This window comes from Elephantulus edwardii, unplaced genomic scaffold (genome assembly GCF_000299155.1).
Source record: "Elephantulus edwardii isolate Elephantulus edwardi_28Jun2011 unplaced genomic scaffold, EleEdw1.0 scaffold00188, whole genome shotgun sequence".
NCBI classification, from domain to species: Eukaryota; Metazoa; Chordata; class Mammalia; order Macroscelidea; family Macroscelididae; genus Elephantulus; species Elephantulus edwardii.
In genome coordinates this window covers 5,084,152-5,103,929 of record NW_006399938.1, presented here as the reverse complement: position 1 = coordinate 5,103,929, position 19,778 = coordinate 5,084,152, and the positions used below count along the sequence as shown (strand labels likewise).

Below are 19,778 nucleotides of genomic sequence, written 5' to 3'. Positions count from 1 at the left end.
AATTGATGCCTTTGAGTTGTGGTGCTGGAGAAGAGTGTTGAATATACCATGGACTGCTAGGAGAACAAACAGGTTTGTCCTGGAGAGGGTGAAGCCAGAACATTCCCTGGAATCAAGGATTCTGAAGCTTCGTCTGACATACTTTGGTCATGGTACAAGGAGGGACTTGTCCTTGGAGAGGTCATCATGTTTGGGATAGTGGAGGGGCGTCACAGGAGAGGAAGACCCTCAATGAGATGGATCGATTCTGTGAGTGGAGTGCTGGGAATGAATGTGTTTGAGACAGTGAGGTTGGCACAGGATAGAACGGTGTTTAGGGCTCTTGTACATAGGGTCGCTATGAGTTGCAAACAACCCGATGGCACATACAGCAACAACAACAACAACAACAGCATTCTTTCTTCCATTATTTTTACTTTTTTCCACATCTCTTTGTATGACTCCATGTCAATATATTTCTTCTACATATCTGTCTTTAGGGTAGTCATTGAATCTGTAATATGCTATATTTTGTTAGAAGACATATTTTCATTGTTTGTTTCTCCCCCACAAAATTTGAAGCTGCCTGCCTTTCTTGATGTTATGTGAAGTTTATTTGTGTTTATTTATTCATAGAAATTTTTTTTATGTATTGGGTTGTTTCTATTGTGTATAGTAGTTTGTTGACAGTTATTTAAGATTTATGGATTAGTTGCAGCCTTAAAGTGTTCCGTTATGGGGGAGGAAAACTCACTATATCAATTTTGGTCTTGTGCAGTGAGAATCTTTGCCTATCCTACAGCCCTTCCACTTATCTCTAGACTTAAGTGTAGTCCTGTGATAATCTTATTTAAGCGTTGACTGCCTCTTCTAAAGTTCTTAATTGTTCTTGTTGGACCAAAGGGTACCCTTAGACCTGTTTTCCTCTTGCTGCTGCTGTCTCTTTATCTGGGAAGGGGTGAGAATGGCAGAGCCCCAAACCTTTATGCAGCTGGCCTCTCAGGTTTCCAGTGACCTAACTGTTGGGACTCTCTCTTGCCTGCATAAACCTGCCTCTTCTAAAGTTTGCAACTTTCCTTGATAGTGCTGGTGCAAAGGGCATTGGGAGACCACTTTCCATCTGGGTGCTGTGCTTTGTCTAGGATGGATAGAGCAGAAGACTGACCTTTATGTAGCTTTCCTCTCGGGTTTCTCATTGCCTGATGGGAAACTTCCTTGTCTGCAGTCACCACTTCTAAAGTTTGTAATGATACTTTATGATGCTGAAGTGCAGAACAGTGGAAGACCAATATCTGCCAGGTTGCTGCACTTTTTCTAATATTACTTTATTGCATACTTTAACTATTATGTCTTAGTGAAAGCTTAGCAAATTAGGTTCCTATTTAAAAGTTTTATCCAGTTTATTTCATAACACCAGTTACAGTTTTCCCAATGGGTCAGCATTCTTATTATTTACAATCTGGTTTCTCCCCCCATGCACATTTATTGAACTTTCTTGCCCCTGCTTGCCTCCTAATCTTCACTTTTGGTTAAACGTTGACCACTCAGTCTTCTATACTTGATTGTTTAAATGAGATTATTATTCTTGAATAGAGTTATAGTAGAAGGCCATAAGAGTATTACAGGTGAGAGAAAGAATTTGTCAAAGTGTTCAGATGAGTGTAATGTAGTATTTAGCGCTTGGATAGTGCTAGAATTTAGAAAGTGCAGAGTCTACTGTATGTATAGTATATAGGCTCCCTATGAGTTGCAGGCAACTCGACAGCATATAACAACAACAGCAACATAGTATATAAACTTGTATGCAAACAAAAGGAAAGCATAAACAAATACTTGAATGAATGAGTGAATTTAAAAGAAAAACTATATTTATGAACTCATATATAAAAGGTAATGTTTCAAGTGGAACTCTTTTCAGTGATTACAAATGTGTTTTTAACATATTTCACATGTTTGATTACTATCCCTATCTACCTCTATAATGACATTATTAGTTTCTTTACATCTTACACATTATATCATTGTATTAATATGGAATTTCTACATCAGACTTGCACTACATAGCATGCTGGACTTAATAAAGTCACTAGATGGAGCTGCTATATCTCTGTTTTGTAACATGATAGCTAAACTTTTGTTCTTCATTCTGTTGAACACTGTTTGAATGTTCTTCCCCTAGATATTCACATGACTCACTTCTTCCTGCTTCCAGACATTTACATAATTACCACTTTCTGTGAAAAGTCAGTGAAAATTACAACTGACTCTCACTTTCTATTTCTTCTTCTTTCATTTTCAAAGTACTTTTTCCTTAACACATGATATACTTTGCTCTTTTATTTTATTTCTTGTTTGTCCTATCTCATTAGAATGTAAGCTCCCATGGTAATGTTGTTTTTTCAGTTTTAATCATGGTTATTTCACCAGAATATAGAAATAGGCCTGATAACGAATAGACATTTAAAAAAATACATATTGGGTAAATAAGTAACTATCACTTGAGTGAGTATCACTTATAGTTCAACAAATATTTCTCTGGTTTCATTCTGATTGATTTCAAAGCAAACAAATGAAGACCTTGGTCTTCACTACATATCATCTAGTGGAATGGGTTAACATTTAGAAATCAAAACTGCATTGCAATGAAAAATATATTAATAGAAATAGCATGCCATTATTAGGATACAAGAAGGAGATGCTACTTTAAGTTTGAAAATTATTGAATAATATGATTAAATAACTAAACTATCATAGTTGAAAGAGGAACTTTTAAATAAGTTCTCAAATTAAAGTTTTAAATTCTCACTTAGAATTATATAAATAACTTTACAGATGCAACCTTTGGAGTGTGACTCTCCCCAGCCTGCCTGCCTTGCCTTTCTCTTTCTAAAGACTTGCCCTAAAGGGTACTCTGCAGGAAGCACAGCTTGGTCTTGCATTAAGCTAATAAGTACTTGCTTTCAAATTGAGCAGGTATATGTTACTGATGTAAAGGCAGATTGCTTATGTCACAGCTATTCTGACCATTCCATTTAAAATAAAATTAGATCATAGTTTCTTTGCTCTTGTCCATCTTATATTTCTCTAATTATGGATAAATAATCAGGTATAAGATGTAGAGATATGACTAACATTTTGCTTATCAGAATGTAATCAGGCAAGCAGTTTGAAATGTTTTAAACTCATATGATCTTTTCTATGATAAAAACTAGTGCTATTTGCTTAAATGATATGAGAATGTTAATACTAATAGTAATGATAAATTTATTTAAACTAAACTAGTGGCCTAGTCGTAAGAAACAGTGCTGTAATCCCAAAGGTGTGCATGCTGTGCGAATTCACTAGCTTCTCTGTGGCAAAAGGATAGACAATCTCCCATACAAGTTACTGTTAGTCTGGGCAAAGAGGGCCAAAGAGAAGAATGAAGAATTCAGAACTCAAATGCTGATGGCCTTGCTTGTTGCTGATAAGAAGAGCAAACGGCCTTGCATGTCTGGCTAAGCTAGCAGGTGGCTCCTAAATCAGAGTGGAATGTCCCTCCCTAAAGACTGTTTATAAAAATCCTCCCCAGTAAGTTCACAGTGTGACTTCCCATTCTGGCTCTCCAGGATGAGGAACTCACCCAGGAGCTCCCCTTTCCCTCCTTTAATAAAGCTGCACTAAGCTTTCTCATTCTCTCTGATTTCTTCTTTGAGTCCACTAAGCTAACCTAAGCTAACCTAATCTAACCTAACCTAACCAAACCTAACCTAACAGTTACTGCCTCCAAAAACCTGATGGAGGGTCATCTATAATTAGTTCTAACTTCACGCAAAAACAACAACATATTTCATCTTGTGTATTTGCAGCTTATTGTTAAGAAGAACAAGCCATATGAAAAACACACCTTGCTGAAAAAGGTGAAAAGTTAAAGAAACAGGGAAAGATTTCCCCAAAAGAGGGATTGACATAGTGACTATAACAATGGACTCAACTATATCTAAGATTTTTGAGGTTCGCACAGGATAGCACAAAGATCAGATGTATTTTTGATAGTATCTCGATGAGTTGTAATTGACTTCATGGCATCTAACAAAAACATAGGAAACTGAATGTGGCATCAGGATTACAAGAAGACTTAGACACATCCTGCATTATGCAGAAGATTACAGCTTGTTTGAAGAAAGTGAAGATAACTTGAAGCACTAACTGGAAAACATCAAAAGCTAAAATATTCAATATGGATTATATCACAATACAAGAAAACAAAAAGTTTCACTCTTGGAACAATAAACAGCTTGAAGATGTTGTTGTTGTTATGTACCGTCGAGTCTTTTGCGACTCACAGTGACCCTATGTACTATAGCCCTAAACTCTGCTCTGTCCTGTGCCAATTGCATTGCCTCTGACACACCCATCCCAATTAACCCAGTCACTGAATCAATCTACCTCATAGAGGGTCTTCCCCTCCTGCGCTGTCCCTCCACCCTCCCAAGCATGATGTCCCTCTCCAAGGACCTGTCCCTCCTTACAACATGTCCAAAGTATGTCAGACGAAGCCCCAGAATCCTTGCCTCCAAGGAGTAGCCTGGTTTAACCCTCTCCAGGATGAATCTGTGTTTTCTTGGCAGTCCATGGTACATTCAGTACTCTTCTCCAGCACCACAGCTCAAAGGCATCAACTCTCCTTCCGTCCTCCCTAGTCATTGTCCAACTCTCTGATGCATAACAAGTGATTGCAAAGACCATGACCTGTATCAGGCGGACGTTAGTCTCCAGAGACAACGTTGCTCTTGAGTACTTTAGAGAGGTCCCTAACAGCGACTTTCCCATCGCAATACGTTTTTTGATTTCCTGGCTGCTGGTGCCAAGAGTGTTGACCGTGGAGCCAAGCAAACTGAAGCTGTAAACAAGCTTAATCTCTTCACCATCCATCCTGATGCTACCAATTGGTGCAGTGGTGAGAATCTTTGTCTTTTTGACATTGAGCCTCAGTTCATAATGAAGGCTGCAGTCCTTGACCCTCCACAGCAAGTTCACGAGGTCCTACTCAGTTTTGGTAAGCAGGGTTGTGTCATCTGCATAACACAGATTGTTAATAGATCTTTCACAAATCCTGACGCCATACTTCGTCTCATAGAGCCCAGCCTCTTGGACAACCTGCTCTGCATACAGGTTGAAAAGGTATGGAGATAAGACACATCCCTGGCCTATACCCTTCCCAATTTTGAACCATGCGGTGTTACCCTGCTCTGTTCTAATGACTGCCTCTTGGTCCAAGTATAGGTTTCACATTAGCATGATTAAATGTTCTGGCATTCCCATTCTTCTCAGAGTCAGCCACAGTTTGTTATGATCCACACAGTCAAACTCCTTTGAATAATCAATGTAACACAGATAGACATTCTTCTGGTATTCCCTGCTTTCTTTTAAGATCCATCTAACATCAGCTACAATATCCCTAGTACCATGACCCCTTCTAAACCTAGCCTGGACTTCCAGCAGCTCTCTGCTGATTTGTTGTTCCAGTCATTTTTGGATAAGCTTCAGTAGAATCTTGCTTGCATGTGAAATCATTGGTATTGTTCTGTAGTTTTCACACTCAGTTGGGTCACCCTTCTTTGGAATGGGAACAAATATAGATCTCATCCAGTCAGTTGGACAAGTGGTTGTCCTCCAGATTTCTTGGCACAACTTGGTGAGCACATCCAGGGCAACATCTGTTAGCTGAATTATGTCAATTGGTATACAATCTATTCCTGGGGTCTTATTTTTGGCTATTTCCTTCAAAGCAGCTTGAACTTCTTCCTTCATCACCATAGGCTCTTGCTCAAATGTTATTTCATTAAATTGTTCTGTATCTGCCAATTTCTTTCGGTACAATGACTCAGTATATTATTTCCATCTTCCTTTAATACCTCCTGGATCATTTAATATTCTGCCTAAAGCATCCTTGATTATAGCAACTCAAGGTTATTGTTGACTCTACAAAGAGCAAAACAAAAGCTATGAATCTGACATAAAACAATTATCTTAGAATGATCAATTAAACAAAGAACAGAATTGAGCAGAAAATCAAATAAAGGTTCCAGAAAGTAACAACTCATAATATTAAAAAAAAGAAAACCATATTCTTCAAATATTTCTATAATTAACTAATATTAACTAGTCAATTGAAATAATATCTTGAAAGAAATATTTTAAGAGACAGAAATGATAGATAATATGAATATAGATTAAAAGACTGAATGGAAAAGAAAATTGTTTTCCCAGAAGGATTTGTAACAGTAAAAAAATGTAGACAATGGCAGACACTACTTAAAATTTCATATATTAATTCCTAGCTTCTTAGAAAAAAAAATATACAGCCTACTGTATATTACAGTATAAAATTAAAAGAAAAACACCCTCAAATCATATTCATGTTATTGTTGTCATGTGCCATCGAGTTGCCTGCAGCTTCTAGTAATCTTATATTTATATAGCTTGAATCCTGTTTGATACTGAGATTATCTAAGTTATATCCAACACACCTACCCCAATTGCCCCAGTTACTGTTAATTCATCTCATCCAGGGTCTTCTCTTGCATTGTCTCTTCATCCATCAAAGCATGATGTCCTTCTCCAAGCACTGGTCTCTTCTGGCAACATGCCCAAAGAATGTCACCCAGAGCTTCAAAATCCTTACCTCTAAAGAGCAACTTGGCTTTATCCTCTCAAGGACAGACATATTTGTTCTCTTGGAAGACCATGGTACATTCTCTCTTTTCCAGAATCATAATTCCAAGACTTAAATTCTTCTTCTGTCATTCTTAGTCATTGTCCATCTTTCTGATGTGTAACAATTTGTTGTAAAGAACTTAGCCTGAATCAGGTCCATCTTAGTTTCTAGACTGATATCATTGCTCTTTAGTGCTCTGAGAGGTCCCTGGCAGCAGACTTTCTCAATGCAACTTGTCTTTTGATTTCCAAGAGTATTGATTATGGAGCTGAGCAAGCTTGAAATTGTTAACAATCTCAGTATCTTTTCCATCTATCATGCTGCTGCCAGTTGGCCCGGTGGTAAGAATCTTTGGCTTCTTGATGTTGAGCTTCAATCTATATTGAAGATGGCAGTCCTTGACCTTTTGTAGCAAATGTTTCAAGTCTTCCTCCAATGTAGTAAACAAGGTTTTGTTATCTACATTATGCAGGTTGGTAATGAGTCTTCCTACAATCCTGATGCCATATTCCTTCTCATCAAGTTCTTAAGGACAATCAAGTGTTCCGGGATTCATGTCCTTCTCAATGTTAGGCACAATTTTTTTGTGATCCACACAGGCAAAAGGGCTTACATAGTAAATTATATGCAGATAGACATTCTTTTGGTACTCTCTGCTTTCAGCCACAATCCATCTGACACTGACTTTGATGTTTCTAGTATCATGACCTCTTCTAAATCCAGTGTGTGTTTCTTGTACCTGTCTATGTACTCTTCCAAGTCATTTTTGGATAATATTCAGCAGGATTTTGGTTGCATGTGATATTAGTGATATTGTTTCATCTAATTGTATCATCTTTTCTTGGAATGAGAAGAAATATTGATCTCTTTTAATCAGTTGGCAAGGTTCTCCAGATTTCTTGGCATAGCCTAGTGGCACATCCAGGGCAGAAACTGTTTGCTAAATATGTTAATAGTCTTTTGATTATTTCCTAGGGACCTGCTTTTTACCAGTTCTTTCAGAGAAGCTTGAACTTCCTCTTCCACCACTGTTGTCTCTTCTTGATCATATATTCTTTCATGAAATTCTTCTGTATCAGCAATTATTTCTGGTACAGTGACTTTTTGTACTCCTTCCATCTTCTTTTGATGCTTCTTGGGTCAATATTCTTCCCATACTATCTTTAGGTATTGCAGCTCTAGCTTGAATTTGTTCTTCAGTTTCTTCAGTTTAAGAAAAGCTGAGTGAATCGGTTCCTTTTGATTTTCTTACTCCAGCTCTTTGTACACTTCTTAGACACCTTACCTCTGAAGCACATTGTAATTAAGAATATAAACTCTTTTAAAACACTTTTCTTCTCGTTGAAATGCCCTGGCATAATTTCTGTGAATCTCTGTCTTTACATGTCAAATGGAGATAATGATACTACCTCCTTCTTAATGTTGCTCTAAGGATCAAAAAATGTTTCTAGTGCACAAAGATAGACATTCATATTACATATATACTTCAGTGATAAATGGGAAATCAAATACATGCTCTTTGTACATTTCAATGTAATATTTTGCTTTGTCTTCTCAAGCTGCCCTTTGAAATCTCCTGTTTAATTCCTTAATTTCCTGACTACTTCCCTTTGTTTTGGCTTCTCAACATTGTAGTGCAATATTAATACTCTCTTCTGATGTTCATCTTGGTTTTCTTCTTCCTTTGTCTTTGTAATGATATTTTATATTCTTCTTGGATGGTATTCTTAATATCCTCCCACAGCTTGTTTGGTCATTTTTCATTGCGTTCAAGGCCTCAATCCTATTTCTGAGATTTTTTTTTTAATTCAGGTGGGATAGACTCAAAGTAGAATTTTGATTCTTATGGATTTCTTTTTATTTTTATTTTTCTTTAGCTTCAACTTGACCTTACATATGAATAGTTGATGTTTCACTCCATGATCAGCACCTGGTCTGGTTTTCATAGGTGATATTGAGCTTCACTAATGATTCTTCCCATAGATGTAATCAATCTGGTTCCTGTGTAGACCGTGACGTGAGGTCCATGTGTGTAGTCATTATTTGTGTTTCTTATAAAAGAAATTTGTCATATACCTAGGCATAGTCAAATTCTCTGGAATCAAAGAAGAGAAATCTGAAATCAGTAAGAGAAAGACAAAGACTTATCTACAAAGGAGAACCAATAAGATTAAGTGCTTATTCCTTAGAAGAAACCATGGGAGTAAGAAGAGAGTGGAATGGTATATTCAAATATCTGAAAGAAAAAAAAACACAAAACAAACTGTTAACCATGAATCAGCATCACTCTCCAATGACAAAACAAAGAGATAGCACATTTCAGAAAAGCAGAAATTAAGGGTATTCATGAAAACAAAACTGATGCTGCAAGAAATGCTAAATGAAATTTCCCCCACATGACATCATCAGAAAATGGATTTAGTCAAAATAACCAGCAACAACAAAGAACTAAATGAAATGACAGCAATAAAACTTTATCAATAATCACACTGAATAGGAATGGTCACAGCAATAAAAAGAAAATGAGCCATCAATACAGTTTCTACAAGAGATGTACCTGATAAGAGAAGATAAAGACAGGCTAAAAAAATCAAAGAGTGGAAAAAAATATTATCAAGCAAATGGAATTTTTTAAAAAAAGACAAATAGCAATAATACCCTCTGATAAAATAGACTTCAGGGCAAAAACCATCATAAAAATACCAAGGTGGGACATTATCTAATGTTTAGATGGTCAACAGAACAAGAGAATACATTTATGCACCAAATGATAGAGCTGCACAATTAAGTGGGCAAATGTCATTGGACCAAAACCCTCAGGACTGATTATAATTGTTTTTGGTCAAATGTTCTTCTAGGTTCTATAGCCCTGGCCTGTCCACTTGCTGTTACAGAGGTAAATCATGGTTGCTGTGATGCTGAACACTAGGACACTGATGTGTCAAATGTAATAATGGTTATCCATGGTGGACAGTGTTTGGCAGAGCTCCCTGATTAAAACAGGCTTGGAAACAGGAGTGGCATCCACTTCTGAAATAGCTTGCCTCTGAAAACTCTATGAACCTGGAGAAATGATGAAAATTACTCAAGTGTTCAGGTCTTTTGCTCATAGGGTCATTATCAGTTACCTAGGACTCAGCGGCTCAGCGACACTTAACAACAACAACCACTCTCAATTAAAAAAAAAAACATCAAAATAAAACAAACACAAGAAAACTAGAAAAAATCAACAAAAATACAGGAGAACTAAATTATACAATTTAACAACATGACCTCATGGACATATATAGGGTAATGCATGTTAAAAAAAAATTGATGTACATTTTTCTACAGCATTTATGAAACATTCTCCTTAATAGATCACAATGTTAAATTACAATGCAAGTATCAATAAAATAAAAAATAAATCACTGAAATATGGTCTAAGCTTTCTCTTACACCACAATGCAATATGATTTTAAATGAGCAACAAGAAGGATAAAACTCATGCCACAGAAAGCTAAGACCCTACTTGAACAATATTGTGTAACAGAGGAAATAAAAAGCAAAATAAAATAATTTCTTCACACAAATGATAATGAAAACACAATTTATCCAGATCTCTAGGATATAGCAAAATCAGTATTTAGAGGTTAACTCATAGTAATAAGCAAACACAGCAAAAACCAAAAAGAATGAAAATAAACTGTTAATGCAACATCTCCAACAAATAGAAAATTAACAGCAAAATCCTTAATCTTCAAAAGACAGGAAATTATTTTAAAAAGAACAGATATGTGAAATGAAAAGCAGGGAAAAAAATTAAATTAAATTATCAAAGAGACCAGAAGTTGTTTTTAAAATGAGTTAATAAAATCAATAGACCATTGTAAAACCTAACAAATTAAAAGATAGAAAAGGATAATAAATAAGACATAAATAATAAAGATAAGAAATAAAATGGGTAATGCCATGATAGCTCCTACCGAAATAAAAATATTGATAATGGAATACTATGAAAATAGACAGCACTGGTGGCCTAGTGGCAAGAAGCTGTACTGCAATTCAAAGGCACAGAGCTGTAATCCACCGACTGCTGCTCAGGAGAAGGATGGTCAGTCTCCTCTGAACTTCTCCGAATCTCCTCTTAACTGCCTCTGAAAACTCCCTAGAGGTTCAGCTACAAGTCAGTTCTGACTTGTTGGTTCACAACAAAACACCCATGATAAATGTGGAAACCTAGAAGAAATGGACCAATACTTAGAAACTTAAACCCTATCCAAACTGAAGCAGAACACTTGAACACACTCATCACAAAAGAAGAAATGGGGCAGATCTAAAAAATCCTAAACAAAAAAGTCCTCTACCAGTTGGCTTTGCCAGAGAATTTTTCCCAAAATAAAAAAAAAAAACCTGTCAAGAATTTTATATACTTTTTTTTCCAGACAATAGAAAAAGAAAGAATACTCCCAAATTCTTCCTATGAGACAAACATAACTCTGGTACTAAAATTTGAAAGAGCCACTACCAAAGGGTGGGGGAGAATCTACAGACCATAGTCTCTGAACATAGATGCAAAAATCCTTAACAAAATATTATCCAGTAGAGTCCAACAACGTATTAATAGACTAGCAACATCAAGACTAAGTTGGATTCATAACAGGCATACAATGGTTCAATATAAAAATAACAAACATAATCTTCAATCATGATTTTCTTTTATAATCAATAAAACAAATTACAAGAAGCACATGATTATCACAATTGATGCAGAAAACACTTTCTAGAAAATCCAACAAAATTTCCTAATAAAAATACTCAACAAAATAAGGAGAGAGGGGAATTCATTAAACATAATTTATAACATATACTTAAAAAAACATAACTCTCAATGAAGAGAATTTGAAGACATTTTCCTAAGAACAGAGAACAGGCAAGGATGCTAGCTATCATCATTCCTATCCAGTATTGTGTTAGAAGTTCTTTTGAAAGCAATAGTGGAAGAGAAGAAAAAAGAGGCATCCAAAATATCAAAGAGGAGATAAAACTCTCCCTATATGCAGATGACTTTGTAGTAAATGTAGAAAACTCCAAATACTCTACAAGCAAGCATTTAGGCATAGTTGACCAATTCAGAAAACTAAAAGGATATAAGATTAATAGATAAAAATCAGTTGGATTTTTCCATAATAACAAAGAAAACAAAGGTGGGGGGGGAAGATAAAACAATACCAATTACAATAGTGGCATCCACTTTCTAAACAACATGCTTCTGCCTATACCATAGGCACATAGTTTGAATCCATCTCTGAGGGAGAGAAATTGGATTCTGAAAACCCACGGGAGGGTCAGCTATGAGTTGTTTCTGACTTAATGACAAACAGCAAACAACAACAACAATAATATAAGGTTCAGGATAGGACAAAGTTCTGATCTTTTGTTCATAGGGTGTGCCCAATTCAAGTCATGGACTTTCTAATCTTTTGTCAGACACTCACAAGCTAGACCAAGAATAAGAATGAGAGAAAAACCTTTGAGTTGGTGTCTTGAAGATTACTGAATGGACTGCAAAAAGAACAATGAATATATCTTGGAGAAAGTGTACCCATTATGCTCATTAAAGGCAAAGATGGCAAAGCCTCACCTACTTTGAATGGATTGTTAAGAGGGCCTATTCCTTAGAAAGATACATCATGCTTGGAAATGTTGAGGATCAGCAAGGTATGGATGGATCGACAAGATGGATGGATTGATACGGTGACTGCAGCAATGGCTTCAAGTATTTTAGAAGATGATGAGGATGGCATAGAATAGGTTTTGGACCTTCCCTGCATAGGTTCACTGTGAGTCATACTTGACTCAATGGTACATAACAATAAATAGAAGAATACAGTAGTAGCAAAAAACACCATTCAATTTCAGGGGGTGTAATGAACAGTGTCAAGTGCCTAGGAGGGAAGTAGTTGCGAAGTATGTATAATTAAGACCAATATCTACTGGACATAAATTGTATAGTATGATAATGATGGAGGTTGAAAGAGCAGACGTGGTTAATTCAGAGAAATACAATAAGTAGTTTTGCTTAGTTGCAATTGAAGGTAAACCCTGGTGACATAATGGTTAGGTACTGAGCTCCTAACCTAAAGGTCAGAGGTTCAACCACACTGTTTTCATACCACCATGGCAGAAAAGACATGCTGAACTCTTACTGTAAGGATTATCGTTTAAAAACCCCTATAAGGCAATTCAACTTTCTCTTATTGGGCTACTAAGAGAAAGGATTGACTTGAGGGGTACATAACTACAAAGAAGAGTGGAGAATATTAAAAGAGAGGAAAAAAATAAAGTAAGCAAGCCTTTGTATGCCCTGGGAGGTCATGTGGATCGATTCCATGGACATACAGATATTTGTGAGTGGGAATGAGATAAAATTTGAGTAACTAAAATAGGAAAGTGAAGAGTCCTTGCTTCTAAAGAGTACCTTGCTTGCACTTTATCTAAGACAACTTTGCTTGTTCTTTTGGTGGTCCAACTCTCTGCACCAAAACCACATTTCAGATGCATCAACTTTTCTTTACTGACTTTTTAACTTTCAGACGCAACCAAAGCAATTGAAAATATCATAGCCCACCTTAGTCTTTAAATTAACGTCCTGATCTTTGGCTCTTTAAACAAATCCTCCTAGTAGAGAATTAAGTAATATTTTAATATAAACAAACAAATGTGTAAAGGACAAAGATGTACATATATTTTTGTATTTTCAAAGTTACTAAAAAATTGCCTCCATTGTAGTACTATACATAGTAAAACAATATTTTTTTAAAGCTGTCAAGTTGATTTTTAAATATAATTACTAGATGTAACAGTGTAACTCTACCATAATAATTTCTCTCTCTCTCTCTCTGGTATAGGTAATCTTCATTAGAACAGGTCTCCCTTTATGTCTTTTCTTCTTTGGATAAATTTAGGAGTTCAAACCTACAATACTTTTCTAAGTAACCTGATACATAGCTATCACCATACATAGGGCTCATGAAAACAATATTTTTTAAAGAAACAAAAACAAAATACAAAAAAAAATTAATAAATCCCAACCCAGTGCTTCATTGGACTTTAAAGGCTATATATCTTTGTAGAATATTGCCTCCTTTTCCTCCTTCAGAGCTTCTGGTGAATTTGAATGTAACTTTTTTTTCTTTTATAATAGAATAGTTTTAATATAAAAAGAAATATTGAAGGATAGTGAGTTTCATCCTTAAATTAACAAAGTTGTTTTCCTACAATAATTTCAATACTGAAGATTATTTTTTAATAATACAAATGAATAGTTCTATACAAAACTGAGCAAACTCAGCATTTCTTTTTTCACCCCTACTAGTTTATTTGCAAAATTCAAACACAATTTGAACAAATTCTTTCCATTTCATTCACCCCCACCTCCATCAAATTATACAACCCAATGGTGAATCCCCTCCCCCCCCACACACACACATCCACATCCCTCTGCTACCAGCCTCTTCTCTCCCTCCTGGATCCTTGTACTCATTATACAATAATGGTTTTAAAAAATGTCTATCCTTCTGCAACCCTCATTGCGTACTCCTACGATAAACATAATGCCCTAAAATATGTTTGGGGTTGGGGGTGGGATTGGGAGAGGTGCAGGGGGGATTGTGTACCAATGAGGGAGTTTTTCTTTTGCTTTTCAAGGAGAGGAGCAAACGGGGGGGCGGGGGGGGGCAGGGAGAAGGGTGCAACAATGAATGAATGGAATTCCAATATCTCTGTAGATGTTCATTGAAATGAAAAAGAAATAAATTAAAATATTAAAAAAATTAAGATGGATACATTTGACTACATTGAAATTGATAGCACTGGTTCATCAAAAAGGCTTTATAATAAAAAAAAATGTCTATCCTTGTGGGACTGAGTTAGTTCACTCAACATAATTCTATACCTCCCAAGTTAGGTAATAATTTATAAATTTATTGCTCCTGCATGCTGCATAATATTTCACTTGGTGAATGTACCATAATTTCTCAATCCATTCGTTTGAGGTTGGACTTTTGTGCTGTTTCCATGTTCTTATGATGGTGAATAATGCTGCTATGAACATTGTTGTACAAATACTAGTTTATGCCTCAGTTCTCATATTTTCAGGGTATATTCCAAATAGTGGAATAGCTGGGTCATATGGAATTTCTATGTTCAGCTTTCTGCCTTCCAGAATGGTTGCACCATTTTACAATCCCACCGATAATGTCTAAGAGTTCCTTTCTTGCCACATCCTCTCCAATTTCTATTACTTGCTGCCCTGTTAAACTTTGTCACTGTTACTGGAGTGAGATGGTACCTCATTGTCATTTTTATTTGCATCTATCTTATTACTAGTGATTTGGAGTGTTTCTTCATGTGTGTGTTTGTGAATGGCAGACTTTTGAGTTAGAAGCCAACATTTCCCAATTTGCTGTTAGGTCTATAATAATACAACTTGTATAGTTTATCTCTCCACTGTCAAATGCAAAATATTTCTGAGGTCATAGGAGTAACAGACATAAGATGATAATTCTGTCTGAAAAGCAGGGGAGAAAAGATATACCTTGAGTTTTTAGCTTATTTCAATTGATTTTATCAGCAGGAGTGGAGTTTTAGATCATTATGTCCTAGTGGTAAGAAGCTGACCCACAGTCCCAAAGGCAGTTGAAATCCACTAGCTGTTCCTCCTGCAGAAGGATGGGCAATCTCCTCCCATGGGGTTAATACCTCTGAAAACCCAAAAGTATATTACAACAACCACCACTTCATTCTTTAGCTTAGGGTCATTCTTTAAGTCATGCATTATAGTTATTCAAATAGTGAGATTTAGCAATGGAGTAAATTTATAGAGGTTAACTCTATAGAGAAGGTTTTATGATAGTGTTTCATTAATAATGCTCAGTTTACAAAGTAATTGCTATTTCAGGTTCTTTTGGTCTGAAGAATTTTTGTTTGGAACTGTGGTTTAAATGCATGACAAAGAAAGGCATCTTTAATGACATGCATTGAAATTAGAATGTGATTACTTTAAAACACTATAGTTTTTTTATTGCCTTTAACTATTTTTAAACTGCCATTCTATTTTAAATAGCCTTTATAACTGCATGCTGTGAAAAGAAAAGTGAATAGAGAACTCATGTTGGCTGAAAGTTAGATGAAGAGAATGGGAGGGAAAATATCTTTTTTGACTAGGTAATCTTTAGTCCTTTCTGCGCTCTCCCTAAGATCCTGCACAGAGGTGTTTTCAGCCAAACATTTTTAGCTTAATTGGATGAAGTGGCAGCTTAAGGCTAGTAAGATTTTTTGTTTCAGGAGGCTGAGTGATTTTTGTGAGGGGACTGGTGGGTCTGTGAGTGTGAAAACAATCTCACACATGAGTGGCTTCATGATATATTGTTTTGTTTATGAAGCATAGTAGAAGAATATGAACTGCTTATAAAGTATGAAGACTGACATCTTTGTAATCTATGCAACTGGAAACATGGTCACGCTGGCCTCAGAGATGCTTCTGTTTTCTGGAAGTTTGGCCTTAAACATAGATTAAGATAGTAGAATCTTACCCGGCCAAACATGCTCTGGTAGGCTTCTGCGATCATTAGCCTTTGGGCATTACAACGTTGAGTTAGAATGTCGATCAACAAGTCTTTGTCACAATCTGAAAAAGCATAATATTTAAAGATTAATAAAGTTGCTATTTTGTAGTTAGAAAGAATACCAACACTCAGAATCATGTGCATATTAGCCCTAATGATACATTGATATGGAGAACAATTTTAACTAAATTGGAAATCATGTAGCAGGCCTGTGGAACCTTCTTCTCCCTAACTCTGATTTTAGTACTATTGCAACAAATTGTATCTCTCCTTTTAAAAAGATCCATAAGATAGCATGCTGTTGCATGGAACTGATCCATAGCTGACACTACAGTGAGTTTTCAGAAGCAATCAGTCACACAAGGACGAGATTGTGTACCCTTCTCCCATAAAGCTGGAGATTTGCACTGTTTACCTTTAGGTTAATGTAGAGGATCAAATAAAATGTGACCTTTCTTCATCTCCTTCTAGACTTCCATCAAAAAGTCTTAGTAAGAGGCTTTCTCAACTTTCTAGATGTTGTTGTGAACCATCGTATCGGAACCAACTCAGAACTGATCCTCCAGCAGGATTCAAGAAACAGTAAATTGCATGGGAGATTGCCCATCTTTCTCCCACAGAGCATCTAGTAGATTCAAAACCTGAACTTGTGAATTGGTAGCAAAACTCCTTAGCACTAGGGAGCAGAGTGGAATTGCATTGCCAACCCAACGCAAATCCTGCAGTTGGCTCTGTGGGAGAAAGATGGGCAACCTCCTCTCACGCAATTTATAGCCTCTGAAAATCCACTAAAGGGTCTGTTATGAGTTTGTTCCAACTAACTGGTAGGCAACAGCAACAGGCACCACAAGGTGTGCTTCCTCTTAACAACAACTTTCTAGTTGAGTAGTATTTAAACAAACACACATCTTTGTAATTTTGCATTACATCTTATTTACAGTGAAGATATATTGAGAAAAGAAAGATTGTTCTAGACAATTAGGCGAGGAAAATGGTAATTAAGAAGGGTCCAAGGTGTCAACAACCTTCTGAAGGATGGAAATATCTGTCAAGATTTCCATGGAAAATGCTCTCTTTCTCAAAATATGGGCTGAATTGTGTAGACCTGATTTCATAATATATCAACCTACTGGACCAATGACTACTTATCACTGAGGTAATCTGACTCATGGGTACTCAGTGTTGGTCTGTGTAGAAGGGTGACCTAATAGGTAAGGACTTCACTGTCAACTCAAAGGCAGGCAGTTTGAATCTACCAGCTGCTGAGAGAGACGAGCAGTCTCCTTCCATGGAATTTATAGCTTCTGATAACCTACGGAAGGGTGAGCTGAGTTCATTCCAACTCCACAGCAAAGAGTTTTTGAGTTTAAGAGCTGAGAATTTTTCACAAGTAGATCATTAGGCCTCTCTTCCTAGTTATCTCTGGATAGACTCAAACTTCCATCCTTCTCGCTTGCAGCCTAGGAAATCAAACATTTGTATTACTCAGGGATAGTTAACATACAACTTAAATCTACTACTACTCATGCCCTAATTACTCAGTCATGGATTTGAACTCACTCCTACCTATCCTTCATTGTTTCCAAGGCTATAAATCTTATAGAGGGAAATTGTCTGTGTTTTCTTCCTTGGAGCACAAGATACTTTGAAACTGCTGGGTTTTTGGTTAACAACCCAGCTCATGAAACACCAAGCTACCGGAGTTCTCAATTGTACAACTGAATTAGAACAAATTTAGGAGATGCTTATGAGACATGGGGAAATAAATAAAGACATTTAAGAGTTAAGATATTAATAACTACATAATACTTTCAGAAAACAAGTCTTCTAGTAAGACCCCAAGGGAGTCCTGATGACCTAGAGGTAAGCAGTCATACTGCTAATCCAAAGACATGCAACTTGAGTCTTCTAGCTGTTCCATGGTAGAAAGATGGGCAATTCTCTCATGCAGCTTACTGGCTCTTAAAACCCACTGGGATTATATTTGGGGCTAGGGGGTGGGGTTTGGGTGCGGGGGGGGGGATTGTGTACCAATGAGGGAGTTTTTCTTTTGCTTTTCAAGGAGAGGAGCAAATGGGGGGGAGGGGGGAGGGGTTTGTGCGGGGAGAAGGGTGCAACAATGAATGAATGGAATCCCAAAATCTCTGTAGATGTTCATTGAAATGAAAAATAAACAACCTAAATTAAAAAAAAAAAAACAACCCACTGGGGAGCTAGCTAAAAGTTGGTTCTGACTCTATACTACATAACAGCATAACAACAACAGCCTGAGCCAAAGGGGTGGCAGGGCACTTGATAAAAATGTTGACGTTTTTAAATATACCAGCTACTCTGAAGGAAAAAAGGTGAACTAGTCTCCTCCTGTAATGACTTACAACCTTAGAAACCCACTGAAGGTTTGCCATGAGTCAGAATCCATTGAACATTGTTGCTGTTGTTGTTGCTACATGACGCCAAGTCAGAACCAATCCTCCCAACTTTTCAGAGGCAGTAAATGACTTGAGAGGAGGTTGCTCATCCTTTTCCCATGGAGCAGTTAGTGGATTCGAACCATGTACTTTTCGAATGTCAGCATATTTCCTTAACTCTAGTCCACCAAAGATTCCTATTGGATATTAGTACATTGATGTGTGTGTGTGTGTGTGTATTGTGTGTGTGTTGTTGTTCAAGTATCAGAAAACTTTAGGATCCAAATAGCGAGGAATTATCAAGAGAATTGTGACAATTAGAAGAAAAAGAAAAGGCTAGTTGAAAAAATAATCTAAAAGCTATAGCAGAATATAGGGAAGACTTAGAATGAGCTCCAAGTACTGAGGTTTACGGCCTGTGAAAGAAAAGGCAGCTTCCCGAGAAAACAGAGAAAAGTATGTTTTGGATAAACCCAGATGAGGCCCTTCACTAAGAAAAACAACTAACAAATTCTAAAGGAGGTTATGAACCATGATAGTCATCCAAAATTTTTATATGTGATAAATGGAAAATTTCTTCATTTCCATCACTATTTTATTCTCACTATCCTCTTGTTGGAGCATCCGACAATAAGAAGATTGTCATATTCGAGTTACTGGATGAAGAGATTGGTTAACATGTTCGGTTATCTGTAAGATAAACTGTTTCAATTCATGTGTTACTGTTATTGCCGTCAAGTCACCAGGTACTTGTAGAGAGCTTAAGTAAAACAGCTCTGAAGTCTGCTCTGTCTTGAGCCAGTCTCACTGATTTCAACACACCTACACACATTACCCTAGTCACTGTATCAAGCCATATCATTCGGGGTCTTCCTTTCTTGTTCTGTTGCTCCACTTTTCCAAGCACGATGTCCTTCTCCAAGGATTGATCACTCTTGACCACATGCCAAAGTACGTGAGACAGAACTTCAAAATTCTAGGCTCCAGGGAGAAACTTAATTTTATTCTCTCCACGACAGACCTATTTGTTTTCTTGGTGGTCCATGGAATGTTCAAGACTCTTCTCCAGCACCACAACTCAAA

The 19,778-nt window shown here is 36.6% G+C and overlaps 1 protein-coding gene across 1 annotated transcript in view; it reads right to left on the bottom strand.

Moving 5' to 3' along the window:
- The window catches only part of ANXA10 (annexin A10), a 157,477-nt gene that overhangs the window by 92,751 nt on the left and 44,948 nt on the right, over window positions 1–19,778 (bottom strand). The window contains exons 3-5 of the mRNA XM_006896668.1: window positions 16,255–16,349; window positions 13,332–13,336; window positions 5,070–5,106 (exon numbers count right to left, since the gene is read on the bottom strand). Coding sequence (XP_006896730.1) covers window positions 5,070–5,106; window positions 13,332–13,336; window positions 16,255–16,349 — 137 coding nt within the window. The remainder of the gene's footprint in view (window positions 1–5,069; window positions 5,107–13,331; window positions 13,337–16,254; window positions 16,350–19,778) is intronic.